This window comes from Numida meleagris, chromosome 2, assembly GCF_002078875.1.
Source record: "Numida meleagris isolate 19003 breed g44 Domestic line chromosome 2, NumMel1.0, whole genome shotgun sequence".
Lineage (NCBI taxonomy): Eukaryota > Metazoa > Chordata > Aves > Galliformes > Numididae > Numida > Numida meleagris.
In genome coordinates this window covers 42,843,013-42,860,357 of record NC_034410.1, presented here as the reverse complement: position 1 = coordinate 42,860,357, position 17,345 = coordinate 42,843,013, and the positions used below count along the sequence as shown (strand labels likewise).

The 17,345-nt window shown below is 49.2% G+C and overlaps 2 protein-coding genes across 3 annotated transcripts; one reads left to right on the top strand and one right to left on the bottom strand.

Moving 5' to 3' along the window:
- Positions 332–5,090, top strand: SNRPD1 (small nuclear ribonucleoprotein D1 polypeptide). Of its 2 annotated transcripts, none has more exons than XM_021385658.1 (4): positions 332–554; positions 1,142–1,218; positions 2,943–3,134; positions 4,660–5,090. In XM_021385658.1, the coding sequence occupies exons 1-4, from the start codon at positions 541–543 to the stop codon at positions 4,734–4,736; spliced, it is 360 nt and encodes a 119-aa protein (XP_021241333.1). In that variant the 5' UTR covers positions 332–540; the 3' UTR covers positions 4,737–5,090. The 2 variants fall into 2 exon arrangements, with proteins under 2 accessions (XP_021241333.1, XP_021241334.1); XM_021385659.1 differs by lacking the exon at positions 332–554 and adding an exon at positions 820–1,056.
- On the bottom strand, positions 5,246–16,779 carry SLC6A20 (solute carrier family 6 member 20). The gene is made up of 11 exons (XM_021385660.1): positions 16,589–16,779; positions 13,738–13,878; positions 13,083–13,174; positions 12,437–12,664; positions 11,170–11,280; positions 10,485–10,726; positions 10,086–10,248; positions 9,002–9,206; positions 7,268–7,427; positions 6,764–6,929; positions 5,246–6,081 (listed from the first exon to the last, which is right to left on the bottom strand). Exons 1-11 carry the CDS (start codon positions 16,707–16,709, stop codon positions 5,932–5,934), a joined length of 1,779 nt encoding a protein of 592 aa, XP_021241335.1. The 5' UTR covers positions 16,710–16,779; the 3' UTR covers positions 5,246–5,931.

Genomic DNA, 17,345 nt, shown 5'->3' with positions numbered 1-17,345 from the left:
CCACCCACCTCTTGAGCAATTCACGTGAGTTCCTTGTTTGCATATATTTCCAGGAAATGGGGGTTAGGTTTGCGGAAGCCATGCTACCATTGTTCATTAACGTTTGACAAACATTCTTTTCTTTTCACACTTATCAACTATTTAAGTGAAGCATCGCTCTGGTGCGGTCTAGATCATTTGTACACAACTGCTTTGTTGTTAACGTGCTGAAAGACGTGTAGTCTCGACTAGGGGCTCCTGCTGGGCCCCTTCCTCCAGCTTCACCTCACAGCCCCGTAATGGCGGCAGCGCAGCCCCGCGGTGCCCGCCCGCCCTCAGCCCCGCGCAGGCGCGGTCCGCCCCTTCCGCCGCGCCGCTTCCGCCCATTGATCGCAGCCGGCGGCGGCCGTTAGAGCTGCTGGGGCGCGGCCCTCTCGTAAGAGGCTCCGCTCTGCTCCGCCCGCGCTCGCGGCGCTCCCGCCGAGGGCTCTCAGTGCCCCTAGGGGCGGCCGCCGCTTCCCGCCGAAGGCCCCGCGGCCGCCGCGCCGTCCCGCCGGCGCCATGAAGCTCGTCAGGTGAGCGGATGGAGGCGGATCGCGGAGAGAGGCGGCAGGGAGCCCACGCTCGCCGCCTGCCCCCCCCTCCCCCCCCTCCCCAATCAGCCGGCGGCCTCCCGGTCCTTGGGGCCTGGCCTGGCGGGGCCTCGGCGCGGCCTGGGGCTTGCGGCGGTCGGCTGGGCCTGCGGAGCGGGGCTGCCCGGGAAACCCCTCCGTGGGGTGGGCGGAGTCAGTTAGAAGCGCCTTCACGCGGTGCCGAGTTCCAAAATGGCTTCTCCTTAGTGCTGCTCCGAGCTGGTAGAATCACAGAGTATCCCGAGCCCAGCTCCCGGCGGCACGCAGGGCGCCCAGAACCCAAACCCTGTGTCTGAGAGCGTTGTCCCAACGCTCCTTGAGCTCAGTGCCGCCATTCCCAGCCTCTGGCAACTGGGCGCAGTTTGGGGCTTTGGCTTTGCCCAGTGGAGCCCCTTCAGTAGCATTCATGGAAGCTGGGAACGCTTGCTTTAGAATATAACACGCAGTGCGTATCGGTTCTCTGTAGCTGCATGTTGTTGGATAGACATAAGACTTCGTGTGAGAATGAACATCCTGTTCTCAATTCCTAGGTTTCTGATGAAGCTGAGTCACGAGACTGTAACCATCGAGCTGAAGAACGGGACGCAGGTGCACGGCACCATCACAGGTACGGCGTGCCTGCAGCCTCCCAGTCTGACCGCAGCTGTGCATACAGATGCACGTGGGGTAAAGGAGGAAACAAGTGCTGGCACTGCTGGTGTAAGCAGGATAACCTAAAATTGCAGCAGCATGCAGGAGCTGGTGAGGCAGCGTTAATGCCGTATCAAATTGGCAGTGGGCATAAAGCCTATGCAGTTGTAAGATCTTTCAGTACATCTTGGGACTGGAACTTGAAGGTCCCTTCCAACCTGAGCCATTCTGTGATCTCATTGGTAAAGCTGCAGTGTGCTGTAGTTGCATAAAAACGTCACAGTTGAGTCACTGGCAGAAGGATTTTTTTCTACTGGTAGCACAGATAAGCGGTAAACGCTGAATGCGGCTACAGCTTTGAGTTGGTTAAGCTTTTTAATTTGAAAGCTAGTTGTTTCTGAGGAGGATGTTTTTGCTCTGCTTAAGGTATGGAAACGCATATTTGCACGTCCGTGCATCAATTTCATGAAACTGGTTTCAGAACGAGTAGTTAAAGGAATCCTGCTTTCCTGCTGTAGCCTAAGGCCTGTCCTGCACACAGGTGTGTGCGTGTGTCTGCGTATGGAACTGCTCAGTCTATCGGTTAAGCACAGTGAAGGTGCTCCTACTCCTCCCTGAGCTGAAGGCTTTGAGAAAAGCCTTTTGAGCTGATTAGTTGTTTCTCACACGTGGAAAAGTGTGTGGACGTTTTTGTTTGCTGTAGTGAGATCAGAGGCTGATACTGTTCCAAGAATATTCATTTTAGAGCTACTCAAAAGACATCCAGATGTGCAGCATTTGGTAAAGCAAAGCCTTGTAGTTAAGCTGATGACTGTGCTTGGTCTCCATGCTGGTCTCTGACTTTAAAAAAAAAAAACACCCAATAATAAAGTTTTTTTTTTAAAAAGCAGCTCAAATATGACGGAGTTGTATTGCAGGGGATTGCTTAGGTGCTTTTTTTGGCCAGCAGCAATCTACTGAGATATGGTAGAGTCAAAAACGCGTTATTTTGCAGCCAGTTCCATCAGCTTTGTTAGAACCTGTGTCTGGTGGCAGCAGTCTGCGTGTCTCCTAGCCTGGTGCTCTCACAGCCATCATTGTGGAGCAAAGTCTTGTGCTGTGCTAAGAATCTCTAAAACCCTGCAGTGTCATCTGTGGTTCTGAAATGACGGTCATCCCTGTAGCTGGGTGCACAAAGCGTGATCGCAGTCGCGGTGCCACCGGCAGTTGGCGCTTCTCATGCTAACGTTAGATGTATTTTATCAGAAAACAAATGCTTTTTTGACGGCTGTATTTAACAAGGAAATGCACGGTGGTTTTTTTTCTACTCAAAAGTTTGTTTTCCTTCTTTTTAAAGGAGTAAACCAGACAAATATGAGGCTTTTGTAGTAAGTGGCAGTTTATTTGTTGTCCAAAGGAATCGTTTTAAGCGTTCACAGCATTGCTGTGACTAAGACCTAGGAACAGATCCCTACAACTGGTAGCAAGTGGCTCTTCCATCAGAAATACATCAGTGAAGCATTGAGGGCAGCAGCTGATAAATCAGCATAACTTACTAGAGAAAAAGATGTAGTTTCTTCCAGTTAGAAGCTTAATTAATGTATGGCATAGATCCAGAAGTGAGTGTTAGCGAACTCTTGAAGCGTGTACGCAATTAATAGTAGCCAAAGAGGAGACATCCTATGTGTTTTCACCCCTGAAATCAGACTTCTGTCGTTTCAGGAGTGGATGTCAGTATGAATACTCATCTCAAGGCTGTGAAAATGACGCTGAAGAACAGGGAGCCTGTACAGCTGGAGACGCTGAGCATTCGGGGGAATAACATCCGATACTTCATTCTGCCAGACAGTTTGCCCCTGGACACCTTGCTAGTGGATGTTGAACCAAAAGTCAAGTCCAAGAAGAGAGAAGCGGGTCAGTGCACAATTTCCCAGTCTCTGCTTGTTTTGCCTTGTCTGTGTTGTAGTCCTCTCAGTGTGAAAGCATATGATTGGAATATCTTAACTTCTGCATTGCTTTCATCTCTGAGGGTTTGTGCTGAACTCACTCGCTCTGCCTTGCCTGCCTTCTTTGTGTCTGTAGTTTTCCTTCATGGGAAGTTATTTAAGTGGCTTCTCATGCACCTGTTTTAAAATGTAAATGTCTTCAAGTGTGAGTAAATCTTAACCTGTCATATTCTCAGAGGTAACACCAATGAGATGTACAGTTCCTCTTTTCAAAGGCTCCCCGGTTTCTATGGGGAACTTCGTATTTAGCCTAATAAGAAAGCACAAACAGCCTCAGGAGTGGTGCTGAACTGAAATCCCACTTGGTAGTGGGCACAAATAATCTGCTGGAGAGCCAAGTTGGAGGGGCTTCAGAACACAGAGGGAGCTGTGGCTGTGTTCCTGTGGATAAAGCCCTTTTCCTTAGAAGCCTAACCGTGTAGGGAATGCTTCTGTTTTATTCTACACCGTTAACAATTAATATCCAGTAAACACGAAGTTTGTATGTGACTTCAGGCAGTAAAAGTTTTGCCCAACAGTGTTAATCAGTGTGTTTTTAAAGAAATAAGTCAAAGGTACTTGTGCTCTGAAGTAACTGCTCACCATTTCTCCTGTAATTAATGTTTAATTATTTGGATTTGCAGTCTTTGATACTCTAAAAGCGCATTGCACTGTTTATGTTAATACAATGGAATAAGGAGCCCTTAGGTGTGTGCATCACAGGCTGAAATGACGTTACCGTCATCCGGGCCATAGAACCTCCAGCAGTTCCTTCAGCCTGAATCATTCTGTGGTTCTGTCTTCCCTTCGCTGCGCCACGACACGGCAGCATTGAGAGGCAGGGATGAGCCAGCGGGCTGAGAATTGTGTCTGAAACCAGCACAGCATCTCTGAAAACAGCATGGGCTGTCTGGTGCTGGGACACTTCAGAAATGCTGCCATTAATGTTCAGCACCTGGGAGAGGGGGCTTGGAAGTCTTAGGGCGCGTTTTCCTTCAGCACTGTACTTAATGAAATGGTGCGAGCTGAGGCAAAAAAAGGAAAAACACAAAGACCTTTCTAGGAAGACGGTAACCAAATACCAGTAACCAAAATACTCTGTGCAGCAAAATGTTGCGATTTCTTTTTCTGATTCCTGAAGAACAAGGTTTTATCAAACAGAGAAGAGGAACAGTCAGACTTCCCAAAGTACTTGGAAGCAGTGATGTTTCAGCTCCTTGTTATCTGCAGCAAAGTCAGAGACAGTTGCCCATGGAAGTTGGACACTGGAAAACCTAACACAGAAGATGACAATAGTGTCTTAAACATTCTGGGAATTAACAGGTTTAATGTCTGACTTACTCCTTCCCTGTGATGAGACATTAGGTTGTTCATGCTTGCAGCGGAATGTTCTAATCTAAATTAAAGTATTCCAAGGTCTCACTTGATTCATCCTTTCTGTTTTGTTTGCTCAGTTGCTGGAAGAGGCCGTGGCCGAGGCCGTGGAAGAGGCCGGGGCCGCGGAAGAGGAAGAGGAGGCCCAAGACGATAACTTCCCCCATGCAACTGTTACCAAATTCTGGGCGACTTTGGATTTTTTTTTGTACAGGTCTTGTTTATGGTATCCATTTTTAATAAACCAAAAAGTGAAACAGTTGTCTTTCCTTCGTTAGTTAGGTATGGGAAGGGAGCCCTGTATTTCTAGAAGCTGCTGCAGACTAAACGTGTCCTGTCGGTGTTGATCATGACTTTCAAGATTTCATCCACCCCTGAAGGCTGTGAAATGACCTCCTGCTCTTTGCCCTGTAGACTTGTATTGATGCACTTGAAAATGTTTGAAATGAATCCCTCTTTTATAAGGCGCTTGCCATCTTCTAATGGTTAAATAATCAAGGCACTGCATTTAGAACCTGTGTCCTATGAGAGTGTCTCTTATGTTCTTCAGTGACCTCTTTAGAAGTTCATAGATAAAAATTTTACTGTTTTCTACTACACGAAGCTTAAAATTTAAGCATAGTACTTCTATAGAACATTAACACGGGCAAATGGAGCAGTTCTGTGGAACTGCTGGATTGTTGCATCTCATGATTAAAATTAAAGTACCCTTGGATATGAACTTTGTCAAAGCTAGCTGTATGGCATGATTTTGTTTGGGTGCTGCTTGGCTTATAAGGCAGCTTAACCACAGGGATTTGTAGTGTTTAGTGCATCCCTAGCAGAAAGCACAGCGCAGGGCAGAACTGCACACTGGAATTGGAAGTTTACTTCTGGAGACGAGAACTTGTGCAGATTGGATATAAACTGCATTGCTGGACATGAATGTAACACACATGGTTAAATGCTGGCTTTCTGGAGTCTCTGGGCTATTTGTCAGTACTTCAGTGCAGGAACGTGCCTGCTTGGTTGCTTGTGTTTCCAGATAGGCAGTGCTAGAGCAGAGAGGAAAAGAATTGCCTAACATGCGACACTGGTCGAGACGCTGGTTAATTCATGCTAGCTAGAGCGTTTGTGAGCTGCTGTTCTGCTTCTCCCCCTCTTACAGAGGCTATATTAAAGCTTCATCTTGTTACAGGAGAGCTTGTTTTCTGAACCATTGCGGGACCTCCAAAAGCACTTTTTGGTAAATATAGCACCCAAGATCCTCCAATCTCTAAGTAGCTGCTACAAGTAATGGTTGCTGCTGGCTTCCAGAAGTGCCCAGTCACTGGTGGTGCGGGTAAGGTCTTCCTCAGTCCAGCTGTCGGTGTTCATGCAACGGTGGAGACTCTTTCCCTCTTCAGTCTCTTCCTTACAAAAGTGAGGAGTGCTCCCAGGGGTATGCACATAGTGGATGAGGCCACCAGCAGCCCTATCACTGCCAGGGCGTAGCTGGGGTAGTCTCTTGTCACCAGCTGCCCCTGCAAGGGAGAGAAGCAGCATTGGGTCTGTGGTTTGCCCAATCCCAAAGTCAGCCCGGCCTCCGGCAGAGCCACACATGTTTATTTAAATGGGACAGCAGAGAAGCATGGGTGCTGCCTGAGCTGGAACAGCTCATGAGCATCCTCAGCGCTCTTCTTTATCCCACCTCCCGGGCTTAAAACTGATAACAAGAACAGAGCTGCTGTAGCTGTTCTGCGGGATTTTGGCTTTGATTCACTTCTCTTAATGAGGTGCCTCAACACAGACATGTGGCTTCGTTCTGCTCCTGGGCCCATGGGCTCATGCTGACACTCGGTCAGCAGGGCAGGCCTTCTGCAGGCTCCGAAATAAGCGGTGGCATGAAAACAAAGTGCTTAATTTGTTTCTGCAAGCTAGGAACATTTCCACAGGAGGTTATGAGCATGTAATTGCTTGCCCAATAGTCATTCCTTCGGGGTAAATAGGCAGTTAAGCATTCTTACAGATGTGTTTTGACCATGAGGAAAAATGTCTATGGCAATCTTGAAAGCTTTTAGTTTGCGAAAGCCAGCAGCAGCTCCGTTCAGTTAAAATAGCACTATTTTTTTGTTCCCATTTAACGTGTACTTTTTAAGTTGATACTTTGGTCTTGAAGGAATTAACGAGTTTTGTTTTTTAAAACAAACAAATCAGCTGTGTTACCTGTGTGCCATCCCACGCTTGGTACTGAAGGGTTCCTGTGAGGATATAGTCGGTGAGGTAAAATATAAACAGGCTTATAATGAGCAAAGGGCTAGCAAAAGCCCACATTGCCTTCCAGTACCAGTTTAGCTTCCGTCCAATCATCGTGTGAAGATCTTTCTCAAATCTGTGTTTAAAAACAGAAACAAAGACACGGCGTATTCCTGCCTAGGTTCAGTCAGCGCCCTGATCCGAGTCACTTCAGAAGCACCTAGAGAAGAAAATGTGTGAGCAGAGGGAGAGGAGAGCATCTTTGGCCTGGAGGGTAATGAGCAAAGAAGTGTTGCCTGAAAAACTGCTTCATGGGGATTAGAGAGAGAGAGGTTGAAATGAAGGGGCCCCTTCACCTTGCTGGGAGCAGAGCCTAGCAGAAAAACTCAGCCCCAGGTGGCGTTTCTAGTGCTGGCCTGCAGCCGCCATCCCGCCGCGCTCAGGCTATTAGGAAAGGAGGTGCTGAGCTGTTACCTTCTTAGGCCGTAGATGTAGCACACAGCAATGGTTTCTACCAGCACGATGAGCAGCAGCGAGAGGGTGGCTGCGTAGTCATTGAATATGTCAAACCAGTAGTTCCCGGCCTCCATGGTGAATATGAGGCCAATGATGCAGTTAATGAAACACACGAAACCTGCATGAATAAAAGAGACCCTGCCCTTATACCTGGAAATCAAACCGTGTGAGGAGCATGTAGTATTTATCATGGGAGTGCCTGCTGCTGCAGGGGGCTGGAGAAAGCCTGAATGACTTCCCCATTGCTTGCTTCTACATCATGTCGTATGTCAGGGCTGTTTCAGTACTTACTGACATGGCAGCATGCATGGCATGAACACCATCCCTGGAGGGGTTCAAGACCAGGATGGATGGGGCCCTGGGCAACCTGGTCTAGTACCAGAGCTGGAGGTTGGTGGCCCTGCCTGTGGCAAGGGAGTTGAAACTTGATGATACTTGGTGTCCCTTCCAACCCAAGCCATTCTGTTATTCAGTGATACTTTTCTCTTGATGCAGATCTCAAAGAGTGAGGGTTGCAAAAGAAAGACAAGTATTTGCCCCCTGGCAAAGAAGAGGCCCTGTGTGCATGTTCATGAATGCACCACTGTATCCTTCAGCTGCCGGTCTTCTGCTTCAGGAAAACTGCACAATCACAGCAAATCCTCACCACTGAGACAGGAAAACTGAGTGCCACTCATGGCCTTGGCAAGCCTGCTGTTCCTGCTGAGCTCTTCAGCTCTTGATTTGGAGCGTGTACTGCTTTTGACCCCTGGTTTGCATCTAGGACACTGGTGACATGCATACAAAACTGCAGAGCCACTTGCTACAGATGTCCTGGCATTCCTCCTGGCCCTTTGACTGTGTGATGCAATCACGCAGCATGTGTGGGACCAGGGCACCGGGCCTAGCCAACATGGGTTCATGAGATGCAGGTCCTGCCCGACTAACCTCATCTCCTTCTATGACCAGATGACCAGTGGATGAGGAAAGGGCTGTACCTAGACTTTAGTAAAGCCTTTAACTGTCCCCGCCACCATTCTCCTGCAGAAGCTGGCAGCCCGTGACTTAGACAGGTACGCTCTTCACTGGGTTAAAAACTGGCTGGATGCTGGTGAATTGAGTTAAATCCAGCTGGTGACATCATGAGTGGTGTTCCCCAGGGGTCAGTTCTGGGGCTGGCCCGATTTGGTATCTTTATTGATTATCTGGATGAGGGGATTGAGCGCACCCTTAGTAAGTTTGCAGATGACATCAAGTTAGGAGGAAGTATTCATCTGCCTGAGGGTAGAAAGGCCTTATAGAGGGATCTGGACAAGATGGATCAATGGGCTGAGGCCAATTGTATGAGCTTCAACAAGACCGAGTGCCTGGTCCTGCACTTGGATTCTAGTTGGATATTAGGAAAAAACCTCTTCTGAGAAAGAGTGGTGGGGCACTGGCACAGGCTGCCCAGAGAGGTGGTTGTCACCATCCCTGGAGGTGTTCAAGAGCCATGTGGACATGGCACTGAGGGATGTGGTTAATGGGCATGGATGTGATGGGTTGACAGTTGGACTAGATGATCTTAGAGGTCTTTTCCAGCCTTATTGATTCTCTGTTTCCATGCCTTTCTCTCTTGAGGGACAGAGGGATGCTGAGGGGCTGTGGGACACCATGCGATACACACCTGCTCTCTCCCTGCGTGACCAAGGCGACCACACAGCAGGCACTTACCCGAGATCACCTCCTTGGAGAAGCGTGAGGTGATGGCCTTGCTGTCGGTCAGGGGTGTAAGGATGGCAGCGATGTTGCCCAGCATGCTGCCAATGCCCAGCATTAGCAGCATGGCAAAGTAGAGCACAGAGTACAGCTGAGACACCTCCATGTTTTTGATGGCTTCTGAGTAGACAATGAATGCCAGCCCAGTTCCTTGGACAGCCTGCCGGGAGGAAGAAAGCAATGAGTGAGCCGTGGGCTCAGCCACCTATGAGCTTATGGTAAGGAATCATTGCAGTGGTGAGTGGAGTCAAATTCCTCCCAATCTTAGTGCCTTTCAGTTTGACACTCCAGGGATGCAGAATGTGCCAAGCAAAGGGAGACTATAGCCCAGGCAACACTGCAAAGCTGCCTCTTTGGAAAGCTGCACGGAGGAAGAGGATCTGGGGGTGTTAGTGGCCAGCTGCCTGCACATGAGCCAGCAGTGTGCTCAGGTAGCCAAGAGTGCCAATGGCATCCTGGTTTGTATCAGAAATAGTACAGACAGCAGGAGCACACAGGTAACTGTCCCTCTGTACTCGGAACTGGTGAGGTTGCACCTCAAGTGTTCTGAACTGTGTTCAGTTTTAGGCCCTTCACTACAAGACAGACATCAAGGTCCAGAGAGGGCCAACAAAGCTGTGAAGGGTATGGAGCACAAGCCTTATGGGGAGTGGCTGAGGGAACTGGGATTGCTCAATCTCAAGAAGAGGCTCAGGAGAGACCTGATCGCTCTCTACAACTGCCTGAAAGGAGGTTGTGGCAAGGTGGATGTCAGCCTCTTCTCCCACGTAACAGAGATAGGACAAGAGGGAATGGCCTCAAGTTGCGCCAGGGGAGGCTCAGGTTGGATATTAGGAAGAATTTCTTCTCAGAAAGAGCGGTGAGGGACTGGCACAGGCTGCCCAGGGAGGTGGTGCAGTCACCGTCCTTGGAGGTGTTCAAGAAGCAGGTGGATGTGGCACTGAAGGACATGGTCAGTGGGCATGGTGGGGGTAGGTTGGTGGTTGGACTTAATGATCTTAGAGGTCTTTTCCAGCCTTAACGATTCTAGGATTCTTACCGTGTCTAACTCAGCTTCTAAGCTGCAGTTTTTCAGCTGTGGCAACAACTGGTTGTACTCTTGTGGGTGGGTGGCCATGAGGTAGTCCTTCATCTCACTGAGGTTGTCTGCTGTCACGGAGCCTTCCTCCAGGTCAAAAGTATTAATCAGCAGCAGGATCACCCTGTGGTGGATGGCAGGGGTTTAGTGCCCATTGCAGGTGGAACAGAGCTGCCAGGGCTAAGTGAGGTTCAGGTTGGGTGAGCGCTGCCTGGGGAGAGCCCAGTCCAAATGGCACCATCACTGTTACTAGAGCAGTCCCAAATCTGGTGCTGTGTGCTGTTGTTTGTTTACCTCCCCTTTAATATCCAAGGAATGGCTTCTGGTGGCAAACACACAAACAAAATACCTGGCTCTTACTTGTTTATGCAGCTTTCGTAGTTAAATGTTGCCTTGAAGCCATAGATGGAGAAAGTCACGATGCTGGCAAATATGGACGTGGCACTGTTGATGAGGGAGACGATGATGGTGTGCCGCTCACAGTTGTTGCTTGGATCATTGTAGCTGGCAAAGGCAATGAGGCTGCCAAAGCCCAGGCCCAGTGAGAAGAAGATCTGTGTGGCGGCGCTGATCCACGTTTTGGGGTTCGACAGCTGCTCCAGCTGCAAAACCAGACAGGAGGATGCAGCTGTGAGGCTGCACACTCAGTGCCCAGTGCCTCTTGGGGACTGCAGGGACGGGGACAGGGACAGCAATGGTGATGAGGTTACACCCACACCCAGGAGTGAAGGGAATTGGCTTGGGTCCCTTTGCACACCCCTTTTAGCTCAGGGCCATAGTTCTGGCAGGATTACTGCTCCGTTTGGAAGCAGTACACTGCAGGTAGCGTTAGAGGGCATCCTTCTCTGCAGGAAAGCGAGGAGGTGTGGGCAGTGTGGCAGGGAAGCCCCCAGCAGCTCACTGCTGGGGATTTTCAGACATCTCACCAGGGCTACCAACGGAAAAAGTCCAGTATGAAGAAAGGCAGCACTGCCACCTTTTTACAAACCTACACATTCAGTCCCTAATAACACTTAGTTAAACATTCAGTGCGTTTTTTCCATACCTTTGGAGTAAACATGTAAATCAACCCATTGACAGCTCCGTGCAGTGTCAGTCCTCTGATGAGATATATGATGAGAACACAGTATGGCAAGGAGGCTGTGACGTAGACAACCTATGGGAAGGAGAGGGAACATCTCAGTAGTGCACACGAAGAACTGCCATTAGTGTATTTGTTATCTGTACTACCCTTTAAACAAATATTTTCAGATAAATCTAACTTAAGATCTGGGTTTTTATTGTTAATAAAGATCTATGCTACCATTCTCAGGGTCTTCTCATTAAGAACAAATTTAAAATTTTTGCAGCTTTTCCAAGCTCATCTCATGCTGCATTTAGTGGAATAACATTGGTTTTCCCATCAGAGGTCAACATCTGCTCTAAGAGGAAGGACCGCAGACCTCATAAAGGGTCAAAATCAAACTGGAATGACAACATCCTAATTTGGATGTAAAAAAAGACTTTGGATTAATGTAACTCAGGTTTCCTTTCAATTATCTTCCATGAGCTTTTGATAAACCCCCTGATCCTGAACCTAAGCCACCACAGGGAGAGCCAGGTGCAAAAAAGAGAGAAGCCAAGCAACCTCTCTCTGCATACATCCTGATGAGTCATCTAAAAACTTGTGTAAAAACTGGCTCTCAAACCAAGGACAAGTATGAGGGTGGGCGCAATGGAGCCATGCCAACCTCCTCTGATGTTGGAGTGCCAGTAGGGAAGAAACCCAGCGACACTGCATTTGGCTGAGTGGAAGCTCCTCCCAGAAGAAACAGGTTTGTATCTTCAGGCACCTGTCTTTCCTTGCAACAAGACTTGAAATGCATCTGCTTCGTGTTCCTCAGCAGGACAGCCCTGTGCCCACCTCATAAACCTTTCCTTTCCTCTGTTCTATTGCTGCAAATGTGCTGGGGCTGCTCTTTCTCTCTCTGAGGAGCTCTTTCCACTGCTATGCAACGTCAGTACATCTCGGCTATTTTACTGGGGTCTTTTTTGCCCACAAACTCAGCTGCAACAAGTTCGAGAGGTTACTCTTAGTTTGCAGTCTCTTGGGTTTCTGTGCTTGTTTAATGCGATTTGTGGATTACAGCACTCAGCTCTGTTCTTAGTGAAGGCTCAGTCAGGACATTTCTTTCCTCCCCCTCCTCATAACTTCTGCTGCAGATAAAAAGAAAGCAAAAATGCCAAGTAGACCTCTTTTTCTCTTGCAAAGCCTGAAGAATAGTTGTCTCCTGCCACAATCAGCATCACCAGGGTCGGTGCCTGCCCCTCACCTTGCCAGTGGATGCAGTGCCACGGAGGATGCAGAGGTAGACCACCAACCAGGCCAGTGTCAGGCACAGTGCCTGCTCCCACTGCACAGTCCCACTGGTGTCCAGTGAGGGGGAGATGTTCAGGGTCTGCCGGTACCAGAAATACTGGGTGGAAGATGTCTTCTCGCACTCCTCCTCGTACCCTGTGCGGTTGCTGTTCAGGGGGCAGGTGGCCCATGGCAGTGGGTCCTGGAAGGGAGAGAGGACAGCAGTGGAAATGGAGGTTAGGGAAGCTTTTCCCTTTGGGCTGGCTTGTCCCCGTCTTGTACCCCCTGGCCCTGTGCTGACACCATCCCTTGGTAGTGATGCCTGGGGACAACTCATTCTCCAAGGGCTCACCCTCTCCTCTGGAGATGATACTCTCTCTCCCCATGGACTGCGCCTCTCTGACCATCTTACTTGGAGCCAAACCTATCGATGACCTTCTCCCCAGGGACCAACCCTCTCTCTCCCCTATGACCAACCTCTCTGACCATCTCTGCTGGAGCCAAGCATATATCCTAGCTTTGAGCTTCTCCAAGAAGGCTGAACTCCTGCCTCTAAGCACATGACTTGAACCATCCCAGTGCCAAGCAACGTCCAGCACCAGTGCAAAGTGCCCACATACCTGGAAGGAGTGGAAGAGGTACCAGAAGGCCCAGGCATTGATCACATTATAGTACATGGAGAGGAAGAAGGAGACAACCACACTGGCAACGCCTGTGAGTGGGAGAGAGTGTGCGGTCAGTGGCAAAGCCCAGAAGCCAGTCATAGCAAGATGGCCTCTTCCTGTCAGGGCTGGCCTGATCAAAGCCCAACACTTCAGTCACCCTGGAGAATGAACATTCAACGTATTACAACAAAACTTGTGTGAGCAAGCTACTTTGGGCCATAGGGGTGATTTAATGCCTTAACAAAGCTGCAAGGACTGAGCTCTGACAAACATGAGGCTGCAGTGGGGAAGCCAAGGCCCCATCCTGCTGGTCTGTGGGGCCGATGCTCAGCGTTGGCATCATTGACCTGGGTTTGGCTCTGATCTTCAGGCCACCACCATTCTGGCAGCCTGCCCCAGGGCAGTGGGGCTCAGGCCTCTGTGCCCAAGCAAGGTCCAGCCCTAATGCCAGGAGAGGGAGGGGGAAAATGCCCAGCATTTGCTAAGCCTGTTGGAACCCCATCTCCTGCCTGCTTACATCTCTGAAGGAGAAATTATCTGTGTTCTCTGGGTACTTAAAAAAAAAAAAAAAAAAAAGCCACAAAATAAAAGATGGAAACAGAGGACATACCAACCCCACAGAGATAGGGGCTTATTATTTTCCAGGCTCCAATGCTCCCCTTGCGCATGCGCTGCCCCACTGCCAGCTCCAGGTAGAGCAGCGGCATCCCCTCCACGATCAGCATGATGACATACGGGATCAAAAAGCCACCTGCAAGGGAAAGCAGACGGTGTCCAGCAAACCGTCAGCCTGTCAATATTGCATTGCCCTCTCAGCAGCCAAGTCAATCCAGTGGTGGTGGCTGGCTGGCTCTTGTCCCAGCACCTCATTTGTTCAGGAGCACGGCACAGCCTGAGGGATATCTCTTGGGGTTTCAGCAGGTGTCCTGGCCAGGACCTGGAATTTTCCATGGGCATTTGGCAGAGCTGAGATTTCTGTTGTTCAACTGTGGATTACCAACGTCTGGAGCAATGTGCTGAGCTGTTAACAGGTAACAACATGCCGGCCTGACCTCTGAGAGGTACTGAGACAATGAAGGCAAGGAGAAGTGGGCTTCACACATGGCATTCTGTGGTGGGGAGCAAAGCAACAGCAATACCCATTTAGAACGGAGAGTTTTAAGTAATGTATTGAAGCCTGGCAGGAGGGGAGGGAGGAGGGTGAGGGGCAGGATGTGCATCAGCTTGAATTTCTGGTGAGAAGACTAAATCCTTCCCCTCCACTTCAAGAAAGAGCTGCTGATTGAGTCAAACCCTGGATTTCTTCCTGAAGCCTTTCCCGGTTCTCTTTTTACAGCGAGCCAAAAAATTTACGTAAATATCTCTTATTTAGGATTTAATCTGTGGCATTAACATTCTTCGTGATGGGCTTGGTGCAGTGGCACTGAGGAATGGGCTCCGGCAGCGGCTGAGGCAAAGGACTGGAAATAAACACCGAGCAATAATCCGGTTTATTCTCAGAATTAATGTCCTACCGCCCGGCCCTATCTTTATTAACAAGGCCTTTGTTAGCTGGTTAGGTAACTTCCTATGCCGCAAGGGAGGCAACTGATCTGCTGGGCCGGACGGGGCTGGCCTTGCTCCCTGCAAGGAGGAGGCCAAGGGGCAGCTGCCAGCATCCCCTGGTGCCTGGCATACCCAGCTTGTGTTCCTGCAGCACTGTTTTGTCTTGTGTGGGTCTTGCAGCCCCCTGGAAGGGCGCTCAATGCTTTCTAAGAGGGCAGTGAAAGTAATTAGGAGAAGCAAAGCCCGCTGTCAGGAGTTTTAGACAAACAATAGAGAGAGCTGCTGCTCCCCTGGGAAATTTAACCAGGAGGGCAGAACTAGTGGAGAAATTGCTCTTAGAAAAACATGCTTTTCAGAAAATGCTTGATTTTATTTACTCTTTTTCTACGGTTAATCAAATGTTCCAGTTTGGGCTACATGTCAGGGAATTTTGACCATCAAACTGTTGACACCATATAACCTCCTTGCCAGTGTTTGAGTTCTGCTATCTGTCAGGGTGCCTGCCAAGACGAGCTGCTGGAGCACTCATCACATGCGGTTTAATTGCATACAGGCACCTGAGTGTTGTGCCAGAGTTCAGTGTCAGACATGAAGCCTTTACTCCCCAAAACGTCTGCCTCAAAAAATATTCCCAGAATCCAGCCCTTCCACCACTTCTGCCCTCAGAAATGTCTAAGACAGCTTCAGACACAGCAGCATTTTGCTTCTGCTGTAATTTTGTCTGTGGCATTATCTGACCCAGTCCCTCAGGGCAGCTCTGATGCAGTCCCGGCACTGAGTTGGCTTCTCAACAACCAGCATGAACCAAATCCCACCATGCAAGCCATGAGTCAATGATCACTGCACAAAATGAACAAAAAGAACTGAAACATCTCTGTGTGTTTCTTTCCTGGAAGGCACAAAAGTCAGAAAAAGATCAGCAGTAAGTGAGGCAGATACTGCTCATGTCACTTAATGCATGAATAAGATGGATCCAATGCTCCAACAATGGATGCAGCATGAGAAGTAGTATATAACTGGGATGGCTTATGAAAACAGGCAGTTTCTGCACAGGCAGTTCTTCAGTAAATGGCAGTTAACCAGAGGTAGTTACATACTAGAAGAGATTGGTAATCTTGTTTTTCAATTAACTAATTAATTGACTTTCAACAGCAGAAACAACAATGGAACAACATCCACGGCTGCTGTATGATTTGGACATCATTTTTCTCCAGTTTGGGAAGAATGGGATGGACTTTCAAAGGCAGTGGTTGGACTTTTTTGAGCCCATTTACTCCCTGTTTTCAAAGCTTCCTGTGAGGCGCTAGCACAGGAGCTCCTGCTGACTGAGGATTTTTTTCCAAATTCAAGGCAGCTTTGCAGCCAAGTTACCACCTCCCAAAGTAAGGTTTGTAAAAAGGACAACACATTAATGACAACTCCTTGATATGCTACAGCAGATCCTTCAGTCAAGTCAGTGCGAGCATCTCCCCACTGAGGTACCCCTCAGTGAACTTGTGAGGATCTGAACTCATCTCTGCTGCGTTCAGAGCGGCTTGAGGGGGCAGGAAAGCAATACATAAATATCATGCGGACCTACAGCTCTCACTCTGCTCCATTCTTTTCACAAAACATGGGGCTTCCCACTGTTCCATTGTATTTCTCATAAATTAGTGCCGCTGGGTAGGGGCAGCGGTCAGGTGAACATCTCAGGCTAAAGAATATGTAAAACAAAGCAGCCTGGTAGCCCAAGCCAGCTCTGTTATGTCCCCTTCTTGCACAGTACAAGGAACTTTCCTCCAGAAACACACAAAAGAAAAACCTGACCTCCTGCTCTGCTCTGGACCCTGGTAGGGTCAACAAGGACGAAACACTTCTGGAGCTCATCATCTCACTTCTCCTAGAGGCAGAAAGCAAGAAACATAAACCACACTTACCTCCTCCGTACATCTGACACAAATATGGGAACCTCCAGACATTCCCCAGCCCCACGGCATAAGAGATGCAGGCGAAAACAAACTGCAAGGGGTTGTCCCACAGCGGCCGGGCCTTCTCCATGTCCTGCAGGTGGGCAGCTGTCCTGCTGCCACTGCCGGCCCACAGGTGCTCTGCCAGCCCCGTGCCGCCTCCTCACCAGCCTGGCTGTGAGGGGAGGGCAAGGCAGAGGCATGCTTGCCAATTCCTATCAAGCTTTTTAATTACTAATCTTATTAACAGGCACATACTGAAGTAGGAATGCTGGTAAATAGATTATAGACACACACGGCACTATAAAATTGGTACTTTGGGTGAACAGCTGCTTGGGCTTTGACAGGCATTTCTGGGAAGGAGGTGAGCCCAGGGATTTTCATCGCTCATGTGCTGACTTGACACTGGAAGGGAGCAACGGTGGGGCTGTGGCTTGGTTAGGGACAGTGAAAAAGTCTTCCCCACATGGCTGCCTTCTCTGGGGGTGGTGTTTGTATGCCTGGATCCAACCACACGGGGAAGATGTTTCTGCACCATTAGGGCTGGTTGCAGTGGCTGTTGGAGCTGGCTTTTATTGTAAGTAAGTGTCCATTGTCCTCAGTAGGTCCTTGGGCATCTGGAAGCAGCCCCAGAACTGTCCTTGTCACCCAGGCAGGTCCCCAGCCTTGAGTCCAGCACTTGACTGAGCTGCAGCCCAGGCTCTTCTCTCTTCACGTCCAAACCCTG

Coding starts and splice junctions, on each gene's coding strand:
- SNRPD1 (XM_021385658.1), top strand. Junction 1,219..2,942: donor GGTGCACGGCACCATCACAG/GTACGGCGTGCC, acceptor CTGTCGTTTCAG/GAGTGGATGTCAGTATGAAT. Junction 3,135..4,659: donor GTCCAAGAAGAGAGAAGCGG/GTCAGTGCACAA, acceptor TTGTTTGCTCAG/TTGCTGGAAGAGGCCGTGGC.
- SLC6A20 (XM_021385660.1), bottom strand. CDS start 16,709: ATGGAGAAGGCCCGGCCGCTGTGGGACAACCCCTTGCAGTTTGTTTTC. Junction 11,281..12,436: donor GCACTGCATCCACTGGCAAG/GTGAGGGGCAGG, acceptor TCCTTCCCATAG/GTTGTCTACGTCACAGCCTC. Junction 10,249..10,484: donor TACGAAAGCTGCATAAACAA/GTAAGAGCCAGG, acceptor CATCCACCACAG/GGTGATCCTGCTGCTGATTA.